Here is a 17922-nt window from a genome sequence, read left to right as displayed (position 1 = left end):
TGATGTTTGCTGAGTGTGATATACTTGTATAAGGTTTTGTTAACCCATTTCTTTCGACGTTTTAGATAAGCTGATAGCAGAGATTGCATTAATCGGACTATACAGTTGATAAGATGCACTGGAAGTAAAGGTATTATATTGATTAAAGTAATCGTGGTACTCGTGTAATTATTTATGGTTATTATTAAAGTTTTTTTCTAGTAGGCTCCAGTAATCTCCGGTGAATTTCAACGATTTTTATTATTTACGGAGAAAATTTGAATCAAAAAAGAGTTTATTTTAACAATGAAGATATGCTATTTTTCATTCAGAATTTTCTCAAATTATACCTACTGGCTATATGGGTAAGTAAACAATCAGAATTGGCGCATTTGGGATGAAGGGAAACCTGAAGAGACTCAAGAGCTGCGATTCCATTCAGAAAAAAACAGCTTGGTGTGGCTAGTGAGCCGGTGGAATCATCGGTCCATATTTCTTCAAAAATTTTGCCGGTGAGGAAGTAACCGGCGACCGTTATCACGCCATGATAACTGAATTGATGCCTGAAACTGAAGTTCCTGATCTCGGCGACAAAACGGCGCCACTTCCTACACATCTCATCAATTAATGGATTTATTGAGAAAACACTTTGGTGAGCAGATAATTTTACGTTGTGGGCCGGTCGATTGGCCACAAAGATCGCGTTGTACGTATTCTTTACAAAAGTGGGAAGCCTAAAAAGGCTAACTTTTAATTTTTATGTTCTCTCAATTTGATAAGACACCAAAGCTTATATTAAAAAAAGTTGCGAAACGATTCGTTATTAATCTACAAAATCAAATTTGGTGTTTTGTTAACACATTGTATCTCACATATTTAGTGAAAAGTTAAATTTCGTCAGATGAATAGCTTGAGGGCCCTATTTGTGCTAAGCTTTATTCCATCATATTTTCACAAGTTATCGCTTGCAAGAACAGACGGAAGGACAGACAGTCACCAGAATTTTAACTCTTCTGGTCAATCTGATCATAATATGTAAACAAAAGGGTCAGTGACCCTAAATGAAAACAAAGGTTGTTGACTTGGCTAAATATAAATAAAGTTTGTGTACTTGGCTAAATGTAAACTAAGGGGTCAATGACCTCATAACATATAAACAAATCGAGCATTGTCTCTGGTAAACAAAAGCGTCAGGGACTCTAAGTGTAAACAAGGGGGTCATTCCTGGCAGAATATAAATAAAAGCGTCTGCCAAAAGGGGTACACTCTTCTCTTGTATTTTATCTTTATATTCCGTCTATCCTCCGATATATACTAGTTATATATTACTAATAAATTAATGAAATACAGAAATAATGTCAAACTATTAATAGTGTATCATCCTCTTACCTAAAATTCAGGAAATCAGAGCAATACCTAAAACTGATTTGAAAACTTCCGCTTGACTTTATAACTGATATATTGGTTAATCTATGAAATATTGTAATGAAACTCTGAATCATTATACCAATCCAAAAGCAGTTTGAATTGCTGAACCGAATCCACAAACTTACTCAAATGGTTCTGATGTTCCTTTTGATTACTCTTTATTATAGTTTACTAACCTGAAAACTACTCGAAATTTTTATTCAACCACCAGTTTGTTCGTCATTAACTAAAACACAACTATATTTTAAAAATTTTACTGGTTCATAAAAAAAAATTATTTATTATTATTATTTTTTTATTCTACAAATTCACAGGGTAGCAATAAATTAATGAAATACTTTTAGATATCCCGCTAAACACTTTTTCTTAAGTCAATAATGCATTTGAACTTTAAAATTATGACTTGAACTTAGAACAGTCGTGTCTCATAGTATGCTGGCCATGCTATCGCATCCACATATTTAGGGAAGCTTTGCAGGAATTTCTGGAACTCTGGCGTGTGTGTGCTCTCATCATGATTCCAGTGGCCAGCGATGCCAATCTCAAATATAGGTGAACTCCAGTCCTCCGTGGGATTCTGAAAGTGAAAATGATTTATTTTTAATTAAATTACCATTTTAATTTTTTGTTTTTAATTAAAGAGTAATCTATATAGTATAGCTTCCTTCAAGTGATTAAAAAAACATTAAATGATGTGATGATTTTACCAAAGTATCATATGATAATTAGCAACTGATGGGTTCATTTGATAACACATCACGTGATGTTTCATCATATAAATCAAATGATGAAAATCATTTGATTTTAGCAACTGATGTGATGATATGACAACACATCACGCGATATTTCAACATATGATTTAAAATTTGGCTTGACCATATGTTCTTGGTAGGCGATTCCGAAAAGTTTTTTATGAATATGGTATAACTTTTAAAATATAAAAATTTCTCACGATAAATACTCACCTCAAATTCGAGTGTGAATTTCAATGGACTACTGTCTTTGCCATATGAGAAATAAATGAAGTATGGTGGTTCCCACTCCAAACGTAAAGGCGTATAGTGGAACGACCAGGCCTTGATCTTGCGATCTTTCAAGGGCTTTATAAAAATACCCATGTGATCGGGACCACTTAACTCCAATTCATAGCGTATAGAAGTTTTACTCAACTGATCCTTTGAGATCAAATTCAACTGTGGCTCGTGATCAAACTTGGGATCTGGGCCCGGTATCCAAATACTTGAGGCGCTGTTCGAAAAAAAAAACATATCTCTTAATATATTTAGAGTGTTTACATGTGTTCACATACCGCGCTTTATGCCAGCGATGGTTGTAGAGCGGTAGACCGCACAGCATCTCCTCAGCGCAATCCTTGTCGAGCGTTTGTGCCAAGGATATGTTGAGTAAGTCATCTGGCAGGAGAGATAAGTTGAGATTATTTTCGATAATTATTTAAAATTTATAGAAGAACATACTCTTAACGGAATAAGTGCGACGATCTTGCGGTAAAATGAAGTAGCCGGTCTCTACGCGACGTACAGCGTTCGTTTGATCGTGGAAGACACGACGGGCGTGCTGAGTAAAAATTTGGAAACATTAGTCTATAGAAGTCAAGTTAATGATTTTAGTGATTTTTATAGACTTACCAATACGGAAAACCGTTGTACATTAGTCTCTGGACGGTATGGGAAACCGATAGGTGTCGCTGCGAGTATTATGAAGAGCACAGTAAATGTGAGTAGTGAGCAAATTATAGTTTTGGACTTGTGGAACAGATTAAGTACAGGAATCTAAGAAACGAAATAGAAAATATATTGGGCCTTGAATGCTAGTAAAAACAGACTGAGTTATTTACCATGAAACCGCCGGTGAGTAAGCCCATACCCACTGTAAAGCCGCACATGATCAGATCGGGATTCACACTGGAGCCAAAGCGGCCGGTCATTGGAATGAAGGAGACAAAGTAAGCATGCGCCTGATAGGCGTAGAAGAGAAATGGTGGAATATTACAGAGGATATGTGGTATTAGCCAAGGTAGTGCTGTGAATGAAATATGTACAGGTAATGAAAAGTGTGATCATTTTAAGTAACATGCTTACTTACATTTGTTATGCAATTTGGTGCACAAATTGATGATCAAACCGCTTGCGTAGAACAACACTGCAATCATAAGCATAAACGCGGAACGTATGCCGGCAATAGAGGCGATCAATATGACGAAAGTCAGAAAGAGACAGTGGCAATGCAGCAATATTTGCACACGGAAACCAAGTGGGAAGCGTTCCTTAAAAAAAAAATAAATATGTTATATAATTCAAATATAATAATGTGGGTAAACCACTCACCTTCCGTTGCGAATGGAAATATAGTGCTGGCACAATGGCGAAACCGAAGAACAGCGGACAGAAGTACAAACCCAAAATAAGCCAAGAGTTCGTAAACCAAGCCATCGGCATATGTACTAGATCCATGAATACGGCAACCAAAAAACAAAGCGCTACACCGCTGATCACCGCAAGTACTTGTACGCCAAGTAAAGTGAGCGCACGATTTAAGACGCTACCGAATTTTGTACCCGTACTATTTGCCATTTGTTTGAATGAGTAGGTGCATAAACTGATCGCGACTATGGAAACGAACACATTTAAAATGACGCCCTCGGTTTGCGTATAGAAGACTAAATAACGGCCGAGCACATCAAAGAAGACGGTGTGACCCTCAGCGTCGTTCTAAAGTAAAAATATTAGTTGTTGTATATGTAATTGTTCTGTATTATGAGAAAATTAAGCATGTAAGGAAATTACTACTTACTGATGGATCCTCCAACTCAGGCGCATTAGCCAGCTCTCGCACCAACGCTAGTACATTGTCACCGGTATTTTGGAAGGTGCCACGTGGTACAATCTCCGCCACATCGTAGCGTGTGTGATAGACGTAGCCGTTATATTGATGTGCCATATCCAAGCCTAGTAATAGATAAGAGGGTTAGGTATTCAATGCCATAAGCAGAAATATAATTAATTAGAAATATTTGATAAGTAATTAAATTACAAATAATTGCTTACAGTATCATACACTTAATACTTCATATGATGGATTTGAATTTATTTGGATTTCATGATTTATGTACATATATAAATATTGGTACTGGTATTAATATTTGCATACCAGTTGTAAATCATTTGTATTGGGATTGGTATTGATATTGGTATTGGTTTTGCTATTAGTATTTATATTTGTTTGTATTGGTCTTGGTACTGGTATTGGTATTGATTCGATATTGGCAATGGTATTGGTATTGGTACTGGTATTGGTAATGGTATTCGTATTGGTATTGGTACTGGTATAGGTACTGGTACAGGTATTGGCATTGGTATTTGTATTTGAATTGGTATTGGTATTGATATTGATACTAGTACTGGAATTGGTATTGGCACTGGCATTGGTATTGGTATTAGTATTTGTACTTGTCATGGTATTGATGTTGGTAGTGGTATTGGTACCATTAATAGTATTGGTACTGGTATTGAGATTGATATTTGTATTAGTCTTGGTACTGGTATTTTGGTAATGGTATTGGTAATGGTAATGGTATAGGTATTGGTATTGGTATTGGCATTGACATTAGTCTTTGCATTGGTATTGGTATTGATATTGGCATTGTATTGGTATTAATATTTGTATTTGCCATGGTATTGATGTTAGTATTGGTATTGGTACTAATACTGGTATTGATATTGTTATTGGTTTTGGCATTGGTATTGGTATTGGTACTGGTATTGGTATTGGTATTGATATTGGTATTGATATTTTTCTTAATTATTTTTTAAGTTACTAATAGTAATAATAATAATAATATCACCATCAATGCATTACTTGCAACGATATTTAAAGTTGTATTTGTTGAAGAGTTTGCATTTGGATTACAATTTGTTATCATTCGAACATTCGTTATAATATTTTTATTAGTAATGACAGATGATTTATGTGTGCCGTTATTGCCTTTTTATTGGTATTGGTTTTGGAATTGTAGAAGTTAATCAAATGCGTTCATTGGGGTATTGGTATTGGTATATTTTTTGGTATGGGTATTTAAGTCAGGTAATGATTATTTCGATAATATATTATTTTTAATTATTACTTGCATTTAATTATTTTTATACATACCCACTATACGCCCGTGATCGCGGAAAATTCTAAAATCCGTATCCGATGGTATAAACTGCCGTTGGAACATTTCTTCCGCCACTGTCGACGCATACGGATGCATAATGGCGCGCCGATAATGCTGTTTAAATTAATAGAAGTACTCAAATTAATATTAACGGGCAATTGTGCTAGCGTTCAAGTATAATAGGTAAAGTTTTAATGAGCATTCGATATTTTTTCGTCATCAGTTCTCCTGCTACTACTCACCTTCATCAACCAAGGGTGATTAGGGCCTGATTGGAAAAGAATTTCGCGTCCACCGTTGCCAGCTGAGTCCAAATTTATTAAAGCTCTGCAGATTGAACATTTCAAAAAGTAATTAATATGTTAATGAATTGTTGAAAGGAGGTGAAACAGCGGCGCTCACTTGAAGTGAATTATTGATTGAATATTTTGGAATTTTGGGGGCAAATTTCAATGAGCAATTATTGAATAACTTATTAAACTTTGAGTAAATTTGTTTGTGTGTCGCTTACTTGATGTATTTGGCCCATTTGTGTTGTGTAATGAAAGCGTGTGAGGCCTGCAAGGGATTCTCTTCGGCGCCATTGAAAAGAAAGACAACAGGATTACGCAGCGGCTTGTCCGATTTCGATAAAACCTATGGGAATATGATAAAAAAATGGGGATTTCTAGTATGAGACTTATAAGTAATGGAAATTAGTTCGATTTTAACTTACGCGTATTGTCTCCAGCATAATGGCTACCATTGTGCCGTCATCGCCAGCACCTTAGTTAGTAAAAAATTGAAAAAAAATCCAAGAAAATATTTTTTTTTATTAATTTTATGGTAATCGTTAAAAAAAATGACCCAACAAAAATAATTTTCCAACGAGATAACAGAACTTTTCACTTTTCAATTGAAACTCACCTTTGCCATGTGGCACCGAATCATAGTGACTATTCACCAGCAAATACGAAGTGCTATTCGACTCCTTTGGCGCAATTTTAATAACGAAATTCTGTATACCTTGATACATATTCACCATATTCCAGTGACAATAGCTACCGGAAGCTAACTGTATATCACTTTCAATGTCATATATGGGATTTGCTTCAGCTTTCAGTTTTGACACGTAATTTTGAAAATATGTAATAGCACCTTCCTCATTTGCCTTGCTACCCACCACACGGGGACCCAACGCAGTGAGTTTTCTCAAATTCTGTTCGGCTCTCTCCGCTATAAAACGATCTGGATAACGGGCTTCATCCGCAATATTAATCGGTTTGGGTAGACGATGGTAGGCGGGTATGGAAATGCAAAAGTAGAGTAGCACCCAAAAGCTGAGGAAGACCGGTGCCCAATACCATTTGATTTTGCCATGGTCAACGAAGAGGCGTTGCCAACAATTTCGGGTCTGGGGAAGAGTAATTAAAGAGTCATTTCAAAAGTGGGGTTTTAGAAAGGTTTGTCGTACATTTTTTGTTGTAAATTTTTTTTTGAAATTTTTATTGTTGGTTACTCTGATTTTGAGTTCTATAAATAAATATGTTTGTCTATATATTTCCGATGAAGGTCTAGTGTTTGCAACTGAACTAACCTTGACGCCATTACCTTGTTTTTTTTATAGTCAGTTTAGTTTTCGTCGCTTATATTTTATGCGCCTAAATGCACGGTCAGTTTTTATCAGCGGCCATAAATTTTTAACTAATCACATATCTTATCTGACATTGCCATTGATTAATAATATCATATTCGCCAGTTCATATGTTGGTAGTCAATTGAAATACCCTATTTTTTTAGATTGCTGTGAAACTGCGCCTTATGGAATTCAAAAATTCTGTTGGGACAAATCATATAACCTTATGATTAGATTTCAAACAATGTAGCTACTGTGCCCTATTTATATTTACAACTCAAGTGGTCATAAATACACGTGTGCTATACACGGTAGCTATGTTCCTGAACATAGGTATATCTTTATCGGTAATTTTGGTTACTATTTCGTTACTATTTTGAGAATGTTTCGTTACCGCACTACTGATTGCTTTTACAAAAAATCTACAGTTGATGTCAGAAAGAGAAGTAGTCGCTTTCGCGAGTTTCGAACCAACTTAGCCATAAAAAATGTTCAAAAAAATCACAAGATAACAATCCACACAGCAGTGGTTTAAAAGCAATATTCCTGGTTTCATAGCTACAGATGATCGGTCGTTTGGAGGTCCAGCTTTGAATCCATTAGAAAATTGCTTTCAAGAATACGCAGAACAGTCTCAAAAAATATGTTTGGCTCGAGCAGTCATCAATACAAATATAAACTCTGCGTGGTGCCGGATTGGTCGAGAGCCTCCATGACATCAAAGATTGACAATTTCGAAAATTGGCTAATTATTAATTTTCATTACTTCAATTTTTATGCCCTTCAAATTAGATTATCGTACATTTATTTAAATTTAGAATTAATTTTTTTCAAAAAAACTCAAAATTTTAAATCAATCACTCACACTAGTTAAAAGCCTTCGTCAAATTATCGATAAATGTTTTTGATATCAGTTAGCTGAATCAATTTACACCTCAAAGATAGTATCATATGTGAACCCAAATGTAGGTATAAACACACCTACATATATACATACATAGAATAATAAGCCGACAAAAATTGTGTCATAAAAAGCACACCAATTTTTTTTCCAGGAATTTATTGTGTCACTATGATTCAGCAAACTAATAATTCAATCAAAGGGACTGGCCACGGTATTTCAAATCAAACGGCTTTATTATCATTGATGTGATATATAGATATATATGGATATATATATACATATAAATCCATCTATATACGGTGACAAGAGCTTAAATAGAATAAGTGCTCTTCTTCACGCCTCACCGAGAAATAATTGGAGAAAAAATTGATATACTTATATTTATTGCCTAAATTGGTAAAAAGTAACATATAAGCATACTTACAACTATATATATAATATGGATATGCATAATTTTTGTGTTTACATTTTTTACCCGACTCACTCGAGAAAAAAACTACTAAGGTGTTAGCGCCTTATCAGTTTTATCATCAAACGAATGGTGATAAACACTTGGCTGAATAAACTTTGCGACTTCATGTTATCGGTGTGTTATCGGTGTGTTGTCGATGTTGTTTTATTAGAAAATCAATTTATGAAGCATTTTACTATATATTTATTTGAAAAATATGAGTTTTAGTTGGTGGGTAGGTCCAAAGGTGGTTGAGATTCGGAGGTCTGCGTAGTTTGGGTATGATATAAGTGCTTGTATGTACTTCAGAAAGACAAGCGTATAATAAGCACTAATGGTTATTTTGATGTGACATTTGACAAAGATGCCACTGATAGTCATACCAGCTTAGAAAACAATTATTCAGTGAATGGGTGAACGCGTAAAATTTGAATTAAAATATCTTACTATTTTTTGCCCACTCAGTACAACTTAGGAATTCAAATCAAGAGTCAAATTTTTGTGTTTAATTAATTTTTTATTTTTCATTTATCAGTTCTTGGATATCGGATATACATATATACAGATGTACGACTCATCTATTATTTTTCATTATACAATTTTTTTTAAACAAATGGTGAAAGATTACTGTTAATATTATATAATGCAATAATAAAAAATAAGAAATTAAAATAATGAAATAATTAAAAAAAAAAATTTAATTATATGAAGTTGAAAATCTACCAAAAATGTAAAATAAAAAAAAAGAAATTTGTTTTAAATATTCCATGATTTATTAAAAAAAAAATTAAATTAAAAAAAAATTTTTCATCGAAAAATTTCCAGTATTTTTTTTAATTTTGACTTGATTTATTTAAAAAAAATTTAAATCCAAAAACTAAAATAAAAATTTATTGAAAAATTAAAAAAATAAATTTAATCCCAAATTATAAAAAGTTTTTTTAAATCGAAATATTATACTTTTTTTTAATCAAAGATTTAAAAATCGATCAATCATGAGCATTTTTTTTAAATTGAAAAATTTTATAATTTTTTTTTATTTGAAAATTTTAATATCGAAAGATTATAACTTTATATTAAATAATAGCATGATTTATTTTAAAATTTTTAAATCGGAAAATTATAAAATTTTTTTTGAATCGAAAAGTTTTAATTATTCTTTTAATTAAAAATTCAAAAATCGAAAAATTATATATTTTTTAAATATTGTATGATTTATTTCAAAGAATTTAAAATTAAAAAATAATAAGAATTTTTTTGTAATTCGAAAAATTATAAATTTATTTATCGAAAACTTTTAATTTTTTTTATCAATATGGCATGATTATTTAAAAAATTTTTAAATTCGAAAAATTAAAGAATTTTGTTTTAAATTAAAAAATTATAAATATTTAAAATCGAATAATTTAAAGAGATTTTATTAAACGATATATATAAAATTTTTTTTTAATCGAAAATTTTAAAATAGAAAAATTATATAATTTTTTTTATTGAAAATTTTAAAATCGAAAAAATTATAATTTTTTTGTTAAATATGGCATGATTTATTTCAAAAAATTTAAAATCAAAAATTATGAGATTTTTTTACATCGAAAAATTATAAAGTTTTTTTAATCCAAAGTTTCAATCGAAAAATTATAATTATTTTAAATCGAAAAATTATAAAAATTTTTTAACCAGAAATTTTAAAATCGAAAATCTATAATTTTATATGAAATATGGCATGATTTATTTAAAAAAAATTATGAGATTTTTTTTAAATCGAAAAATTTTAGTTTTTTTAACCAAACATTTTTGAATCGAAAATTTATAAAATTTATTTTTGAATCAAAAGTTTTTAAATCGAAAAATTATATATTTTTTCAAAATGATTAATTTAAAAAATTTTAAATCGAAAAAATAAAATTTGTAGCATTTATTTATTTTTTTGCGCAACATTTATTTATTGTTTTAATTTTTCTAATTATTTTAAAGATTTTTTTCGTTTTGCCATATTATGAGTAATTCTTTTGAGTAAATATTGAAAATATGTGGGTTAAATAATTGAAGATATTTGTGTAAACAATTGAAGATTGAATTAATCTGCGGAATGTGCTAATGATGGACGCACAGGCGTTGGGATAGATGAGCACAGCAAGAAGGTGTTTGTTTACTTTTTTAATATATTTTTATTACACGCCGCGGGTTTTATTTTAATTTATAGTATTTAAACACACTGAAAAATCATAAAATAATTGTTTGCACTTTATCACTTCACTTCGATATGTATACATACATATATACATAAATGTAGTTTGCAAATTCATATAATTTTTAATTCTTCCTCTCAAACCACTCATTATAACACTCATATATGTAATATTGTAATACACAGTTTGTGTGTATATATTTAGAGAGCCAGTCACTTAAATGCCGGCTTGAGTCGGACTTGTACTTACTCGATAGGTCTCGCTGCGCTGCTGCAGCAACGGATCGGTGGTGTGCGTATTGGGATTAGGGGTCATCACACGTCGTCTGATTTCACCCTTACTGCTCATCATGCAACAAACAACTGAGCGCACAAATCAAGCAGTATTTGCGAACAGCTAAACCGCAAATAGCCAATAAGTTTTGGCGATTTATCAAATACCAACAAGCACACAGCGCAAAAAGAGCACAATCTCAAGTTAATTCTTATTTACACTGCTTATTTTAGCTAATTCATCAGGTAAGTGGTTCTCAATTTGCGGATTGCTAATAATTTAGAAACATGTATGTACTAGCTTAACACTAATCGAATCACAACCAAATGACATGACTTTTACTCACATACTGTCCGTCTGCCGGCGTGCTGAGGCATGCAAAATGCTGTCGCTGCACACAAATATAGTTATGTTAGAGAGTAAGCGGGCATATACTTGCGCTCTCAGTATGTTTTGAATAAGTAAATAGAGAGTTTTTCAAATCTGTAGAGAGAGATTTGGTTATATTTACTAAATGAGCGCGTGAGTAATCACCGGTTTGGAGGCAAATGCATGGAAAGAGTATGCAGAGCGCGTAAAGAAACTAGAGAGCGTGAGAGAGAGCGATCGATTTGCGTTTGTGGTTGTATTTTATTATATATTGCTACGATTTCTTGTTGATAAATAAATGCAAATTTCTATTTACTATTTTTATTTATTTTTCCATTTTTGTTTTGATTGATTTGTCTAATCTATTTTGTTTGTTTTATAACTTTATATTCAATGTGGAGGTGTTTCGTCACCAATTGGTCTGAAAAATTACAACCCTGCTTTGAGCAGAGTAAATGTTATCGTTTTTCGTTGGCAGCACAGTGGTGGCTAGGTAAGTGGAGTACTGTTGTTAGGTACGAAAGGTGTGTGATATGACAGCCAAGAGCTATATGACAGTTGCAATGACAGATGAATAGTAACTTAACTCGTATTTGGAAAAAATTATAATTTTTTTTTATTATTTATTTTACATCGTAAAATAGTATTTAAATTATTTTCTAATAAAAATTTATATATTCTAAATATTTCTTAAGAAACGCTTATTTTAAATTGTATTGAAATAATATTTTTAAAAACTGCCATTACTTTGTCACGAACTATCTTCGTGGAATTCTGCTCGTGCTTTGAAAATAATTCACTAAAATAATTAAAATATGTATATATGTATATACGAGTTCAGTGCACCTTTATGTTAATTAGTTCTATGAATGGTTTATTCAACGATTTAATTCGCTGGCAGTAACTATCTTTAGGATACAGTGTTTTGCAACCCTAAAGAATTTACATGAAATATACTTCTGGTTATTTGTTATCTCACCAAAAAAACTAGAACACTTAGAGAATTTCTAAAGAAAATACTTACGGGTTTTATATAAAAAATTATAGAGAAAAGGCGTTCGGACGGAAAGAGCTTTCATATATCGTTGAAACCTTTCGAGGTCAAAACGAAACTACTAAAAGGGTTAGGGAAGTTAGCTGACAAACGGAGTCAGAACCCCGCTTACACTGTTTTATAGAAATTAATTACAGAGTGACCCATTTCGAGGTTACCTATTTTATTAAAGACAAAACACAAAAACTTCAAATTTAATGGGGAATGTTTATTATCATTCGAAAGAATCTTCTTTGGCATTTATGTTTTGAAGGTTATCTCTTTCAAATGTTGGTTGTGGTAACGTCTCAGATGGTTCATTAGTTGAGTCCACTTTTCGAAGCCTCGTTCGGTAACTGGTCAATGACATCCGCAATGTGTTGTTCCAAGGCCTAAAAAGAAGCGGGATTGTCCGCATATACCCTCGACTTTACATATTCCCACAAAGAAAAGTCTAGCCTTTTGATATTACACGATCATGGTGGTAAATCGACCTGCCTGAAACGTGAAATTATCTGCTCACCGAAGTGTTCTCTCAATGAATTCATTAACTGATGCGATGTGTGGGAAGTGGCGCCATCTTGTTGAAACCAAAGGCCGCCGAGATAACGAGCTTAAATTTTATTCATCAACTAGTCGGTTATCATAGTACGATAACGGTCGCCATTGATAGTTACGTTTTTATCGGCATCATTTTTAAAGAAATAAAGACCGATGATTCCACCGGCCTACAAAACACCCCAAACCGTTATTTTTTCCGGATGCGGCAATTTTGTTAATTTACATACCTGTTAAGCCAGAAATTGGCCTCATCGCTGATCAAAATTTAGCTAAAAAATGTGTGATCTTCTTGGAACTTTTCAAGAACTCATTGAGTAAAGCAATATCGCTTGAGAAAGACAAGTGACTTCAGTATCTTTTGCGCTTTCAAATCGTTCCAAACGTCAGTCCGAGTTGCTGCGAACTTGGACACTTTCACTTCTAATTTTCTGCACTGCTTGCTGAACGTGGTTTATTCAGTCGAATATTATTCAATGATGAATGCTGGGGCTTAAGATGAGTTATGGTGTTGCGAGTAGTACGCTCAGTAGGCCCATTATGTTGAACGTGAACTTTTAAAATAAAGCTGAACGATTTCCAAACGTTGTTCAGGCATAACTCTTTCCATGATGAAATGCCAAATAATACTGAACAAAAATAGCATGACAGCCTGACAAAAAAGGAAAGAAACCAAGCTGCTCCCAGGGTGTGATCAAAATATTTGAGAATGTAAATTTAAAACAATTATACAATTCCATCTTTGGGGAAATTTCGACAGGTGGTTCAGACGACTGTACAAGTAATCTGCTAGAACCAAGAAATTTCCCACATACTTCCGGTTTGGTTATAATGAATGGAGAATGCCATCATTTACAAACTAAAGTTAGCTTAAGTAATTATTAACTTAAATTGAATTAAAAAGAAGCAGTGTATGTTCTTTTTGCACAAAATATGTGAAACAAGAAAAAATGTTAACTATAATACCCTTCACACATACATTTCTTATAGCATAAAGTTATACAAAAAGATATTTATCACAATTGTTATCGGTCAGTTTGTATGGCAGCTATATACTATAGTGATCCAAGAAATGAAGAGCTGCTTGATGATCATAATCCGTGTGTAAAATTTCAGATCAATGTCTCCAAAACTGTGAAGGGTAAAAAATCTGTTTGAACTCTATTTGTCGAGTGCTAATGAGAATTTTGACACATCTAAACAAGTTTAGTAACTATTTATTTTACTTAGAATACTGTGTTTGCATATCCATTTATATGTTTTATTATAAGCATATTCTTATTAACTGCGATGATTCGCGGAAAAAGTTCTCATCTAATGCGTATAGCATACATATAAATATGTGTATGTAATTAAATCTTCATCAAGTGAATGACCACCAACTAGTATGTACATCTGTATGTGCGGGATGACATGCAAAAAGTGCGATAAAAGTAAATAATTGTGAAATTGCATAATTGTAGTGAATTAAGTGCTTTTTGTGTTTAAGAATCTGTAACTTACGCAGAATTGAAAATAAATAAGTAAGGCTAATTATTGCATAAAGTGTGTGAATATAAAAGCTACATGAGGTTAAAGGTCAAACATTTTTTTTTAATGATTTTTAGCGAAACGGTAATTTTAATTAAAAAATTACTTTCAAGGAAAATTGTAAATCATAATATTAGTATATATATAGTATAAACTAGTAAATAAGAGCTAAGTTCCGGTGTCATACTTTCGCAATTTGAAAAGATTAGAAGCGTGAAAATTGTTTCAGGTGTTGCAAAATTTTGTTTTGAAACATACTATATTGCGAAACAATTCAACATGTATTATACGAAGAAACTCAAATATGTTACAATCAAACTTTGTAACTTATTAACATATATTTTGACAAAAAAGTATCCGAAAATTGTAAATTAATATAGTCGCCTTCAAAGTAATCCCCATCAAATGTAATAGACTTCTACTTATAATATTTTTCAGTCCCCGAAACAATTTTAATAAGCACTGTTTGGGATGGCCTTCAGCTCCTTCACCTAATTTTGTTTTAAATCTTCGATCGACTGAAAACTGGTTCAACGGAGTGTCAATTTTAGACGGAGCCAAACTTTGTTGAATGCGGCGGTTAATCGACGGTATTCATTGCGTTTTTGGATTTAAATTTGGTCAAAATCGGGGCACGATGCGATGGTGCATTATCATCGTGTAAAATCCGTAATTATTCTTTCATAATTCCGGCCGTTTTCGACGGATGTTCTCACGAAAACGTCTGTCCCTTCGGAACAAATTCATGAAGCACCAAACCACGAATATTGGAAAAAAAATTGGCATCACCTTTATTTTTGAGCGGATTTGGCATGATTTTTAGTTTTTTTTGGGTTTGGCTCGTTTCTTTGCTCCATTCCGATGATTATTGATTTGTTTGCATGTCGAACTCATAAGCTCATGTCTCAACGGCAATTATAATGCTCTCTATGAATGTAGGATTGGAATTCGCACGATCAAGCATGTCCAAAAAGCCTTGTTTACGGTATTCTTTTTGAAAAAATTCAGCTTTATCGGGACGAGGCGAGCTAGAACGCGTTTCCTACCCAATATCCATATACCACCAAAACCATTAGACTTGCGAGATATGTCGAGTTCTCTTGTCTTCTCTCTAACCCTTGCCTGACGATTTTCAATCACCATTTCCTTCACTTTTTTAGTATTTTCATCAGTTGAAGAGGTCGAAGCTCGTCCAGGACGAGGCATGCCTTCTATCATTTTTGAACACTTTAATAAATTTATTTACTATTTCCGGGTGCTTTTTTGTCACAATGTATATTTACCGATATATACGGTATAAAGACAACCGGAAGCTTAAAACACTTATAAATTGCTAGTGAATATTTTGACCCGGTTTTATCCAATTTTGATACTAGATGATCAGATTGAATTCAAAAGTTTGTTATGAGGGAAGTAGGCGTGTTATCATTCGATTTCAACAATTTTCGCTGTGCATGAGATGAGGAGGATTTCACCTAAGAGTAAACGATGCCACGCCCATTATCAAATTTTTACATCCGCTGCTATAAAGCCTTTTGCTACCATCTTAGTTGTGTTATATGGTGAGTGGTCGTGGTCAATATCTGATTTTACTCATTCCCCAGGGAGTTTGATTAAAGAATATATTGATTAATATAACAATTTATTTCAAAACGGACAAACGGACAGTCAGCCAACTTGCACCGTCATTCTTCACATATATATGTATATATTTATGTATATAATTCGATATCTAACTCGATCAGATCAAGATCAACAAAACAATCATACACTGTAGAAATAGGTTGCTACCATATAATAATATATTATTAATATATAAATATTTCTTTTATTAATTTTCTTTATGGGGCTAAATTTTTCTTTCTAAAGAGCATTTGCAGACACTGTTTGATTTCTTTCACAAGACATTTATGCTCGCGATGACGAAGAACAACTCGGCCTGCCATCCGCTTCTGCGATTGGTATGCTTAATTAAAATCAATCCAATATATAGAAAGCATATTAGATGAAAGCAACCAGAGGCTTTGATATCTCTTTTAGTCATTTCTTTCATTTTGACAGTCAACTTCATGAATCTGGTAAATCAGAAATCTTCTTGCACTTTTTTAACCAACTTAAACATTTTTTTAACCGCATTCGATCACTTGATTGACACTTAATAATATATAGTATATAATATATATACAACTCCACATCATAACAGCACTTATGTCACATACACCTTTCGCCACTTTAATCATTTGGCTCTCACCTTTTCGTGCTTCCAGCTCGCTTCACTACACATTTTTGACCAAATAAATGCTGCACTACACTAACTTAAGCTTCACTGAGTTCAAAATAGTAACTAAACATTTCAATAATTCCGTTGAAGATCCGCTTAGTGGGCTGAATTCGCGCACACCACTGCCAAACTGTCGAAAAGTTAGTAAACTAAAAGATACTTGGAGTCGAAAATTTCACCTGAGTTTAAAATCACCAATTGAGAGCGTGTAAATATATAAGCATGCGAAAACAGTTAGAGAAGAAGTAAAGAGAAATGAAAGAAAGCAATACAAAGCGCTACTCCACAAGCTTGAATTGGTCGCCGAAGCCCGCGCAGTGAGAAGCCGCTCCAACGGCAGACAGAGTTGTAAGCTGCTAAGTTGAGTAGTGATTAACTATGATATATGATCACGCATATGTGTACGAGTATGTAGTACGTAGCTTGGACTTTGATTTCGCTGCTTGCCGCCTAGATACATAAATATATGTATGTGTGTTGATTTGAGTTGGAGCTGGTTTTAATCGTAACTAAAATGTCAAAACGAATCTATACCGTCGAACAGTTAAACAACGGTTGGTAGTTAGACAAGAGTACCACGAGCAGCCCAGTAGGAAAAACTTATCATTTGCAGATCTTTACTTGTTAGGAAAAGATTTATAATACTTTATCTAAAGATTTTATTGTTAGATCGCCTGATTTTATAATTTTTTTTTATAATAAGCCTGAACCGTATAGTTTCATAACACGAATAACTGTCCTTTCAGCAAAAATTTTCAAGACTCCTTGAAGACCGTACACAGTCTTCCAAATTCCATGTTATTTTTTCATTTTAAGGTAAAAAAATTAAATAAAAATGAAAATATCGGAAAATAACTGTTCGCAAATAGTGCATTTACGAAGACTTTTAGGAGGCCTTCAGATAGCAAATATGTGGACCTTAGTGCTTATAACTGATATTTAACCAAAAATCTAGGTAAATATTATTAAAATTCAGTGAGAATGGTGTGTACTGTTATCAAAACTGAGTAGTATCGGCTTCTAAGGCGCCATGCTATCTTCCCCAACCTCGCAGACAGCAATTGTTTCTGATTGGTATACATTTTTCAAAGGGGGTCCAGAACCCGTTGACGACGAACGACGCCCAGGACGGCCATTA

General features: G+C 32.9%; 1 protein-coding gene across 2 annotated transcripts; it reads right to left on the bottom strand.

Annotated features, from left to right (window-relative positions):
• Positions 1-1647: 1647 nt before the first annotated feature.
• Positions 1648-16930, bottom strand: LOC105224575 (endoplasmic reticulum metallopeptidase 1). 2 transcript variants are annotated; one of them, XM_049451791.1, is made up of 15 exons: positions 16755-16930; positions 6488-6974; positions 6297-6346; positions 6093-6217; positions 5824-5908; positions 5575-5695; positions 4219-4373; positions 3753-4136; positions 3511-3691; positions 3263-3447; positions 3054-3197; positions 2883-2982; positions 2717-2819; positions 2373-2655; positions 1648-1984 (listed from the first exon to the last, which is right to left on the bottom strand). In XM_049451791.1, exons 1-15 carry the CDS (start codon positions 16785-16787, stop codon positions 1817-1819), a joined length of 2604 nt encoding a protein of 867 aa, XP_049307748.1. In that variant the 5' UTR covers positions 16788-16930; the 3' UTR covers positions 1648-1816. The 2 variants fall into 2 exon arrangements, with proteins under 2 accessions (XP_049307748.1, XP_049307747.1); XM_049451790.1 differs by lacking the exon at positions 16755-16930 and adding an exon at positions 10990-11387.
• Between the last annotated feature and the right edge of the window lie 992 nt (positions 16931-17922).

The sequence above is a fragment of the Bactrocera dorsalis genome, chromosome 3, assembly GCF_023373825.1.
Source record: "Bactrocera dorsalis isolate Fly_Bdor chromosome 3, ASM2337382v1, whole genome shotgun sequence".
Classification (NCBI taxonomy): domain Eukaryota; kingdom Metazoa; phylum Arthropoda; class Insecta; order Diptera; family Tephritidae; genus Bactrocera; species Bactrocera dorsalis.
The sequence above is the reverse complement of the archived record's forward strand: the minus strand, read 5'-3'. Positions and strand labels throughout refer to the sequence as shown.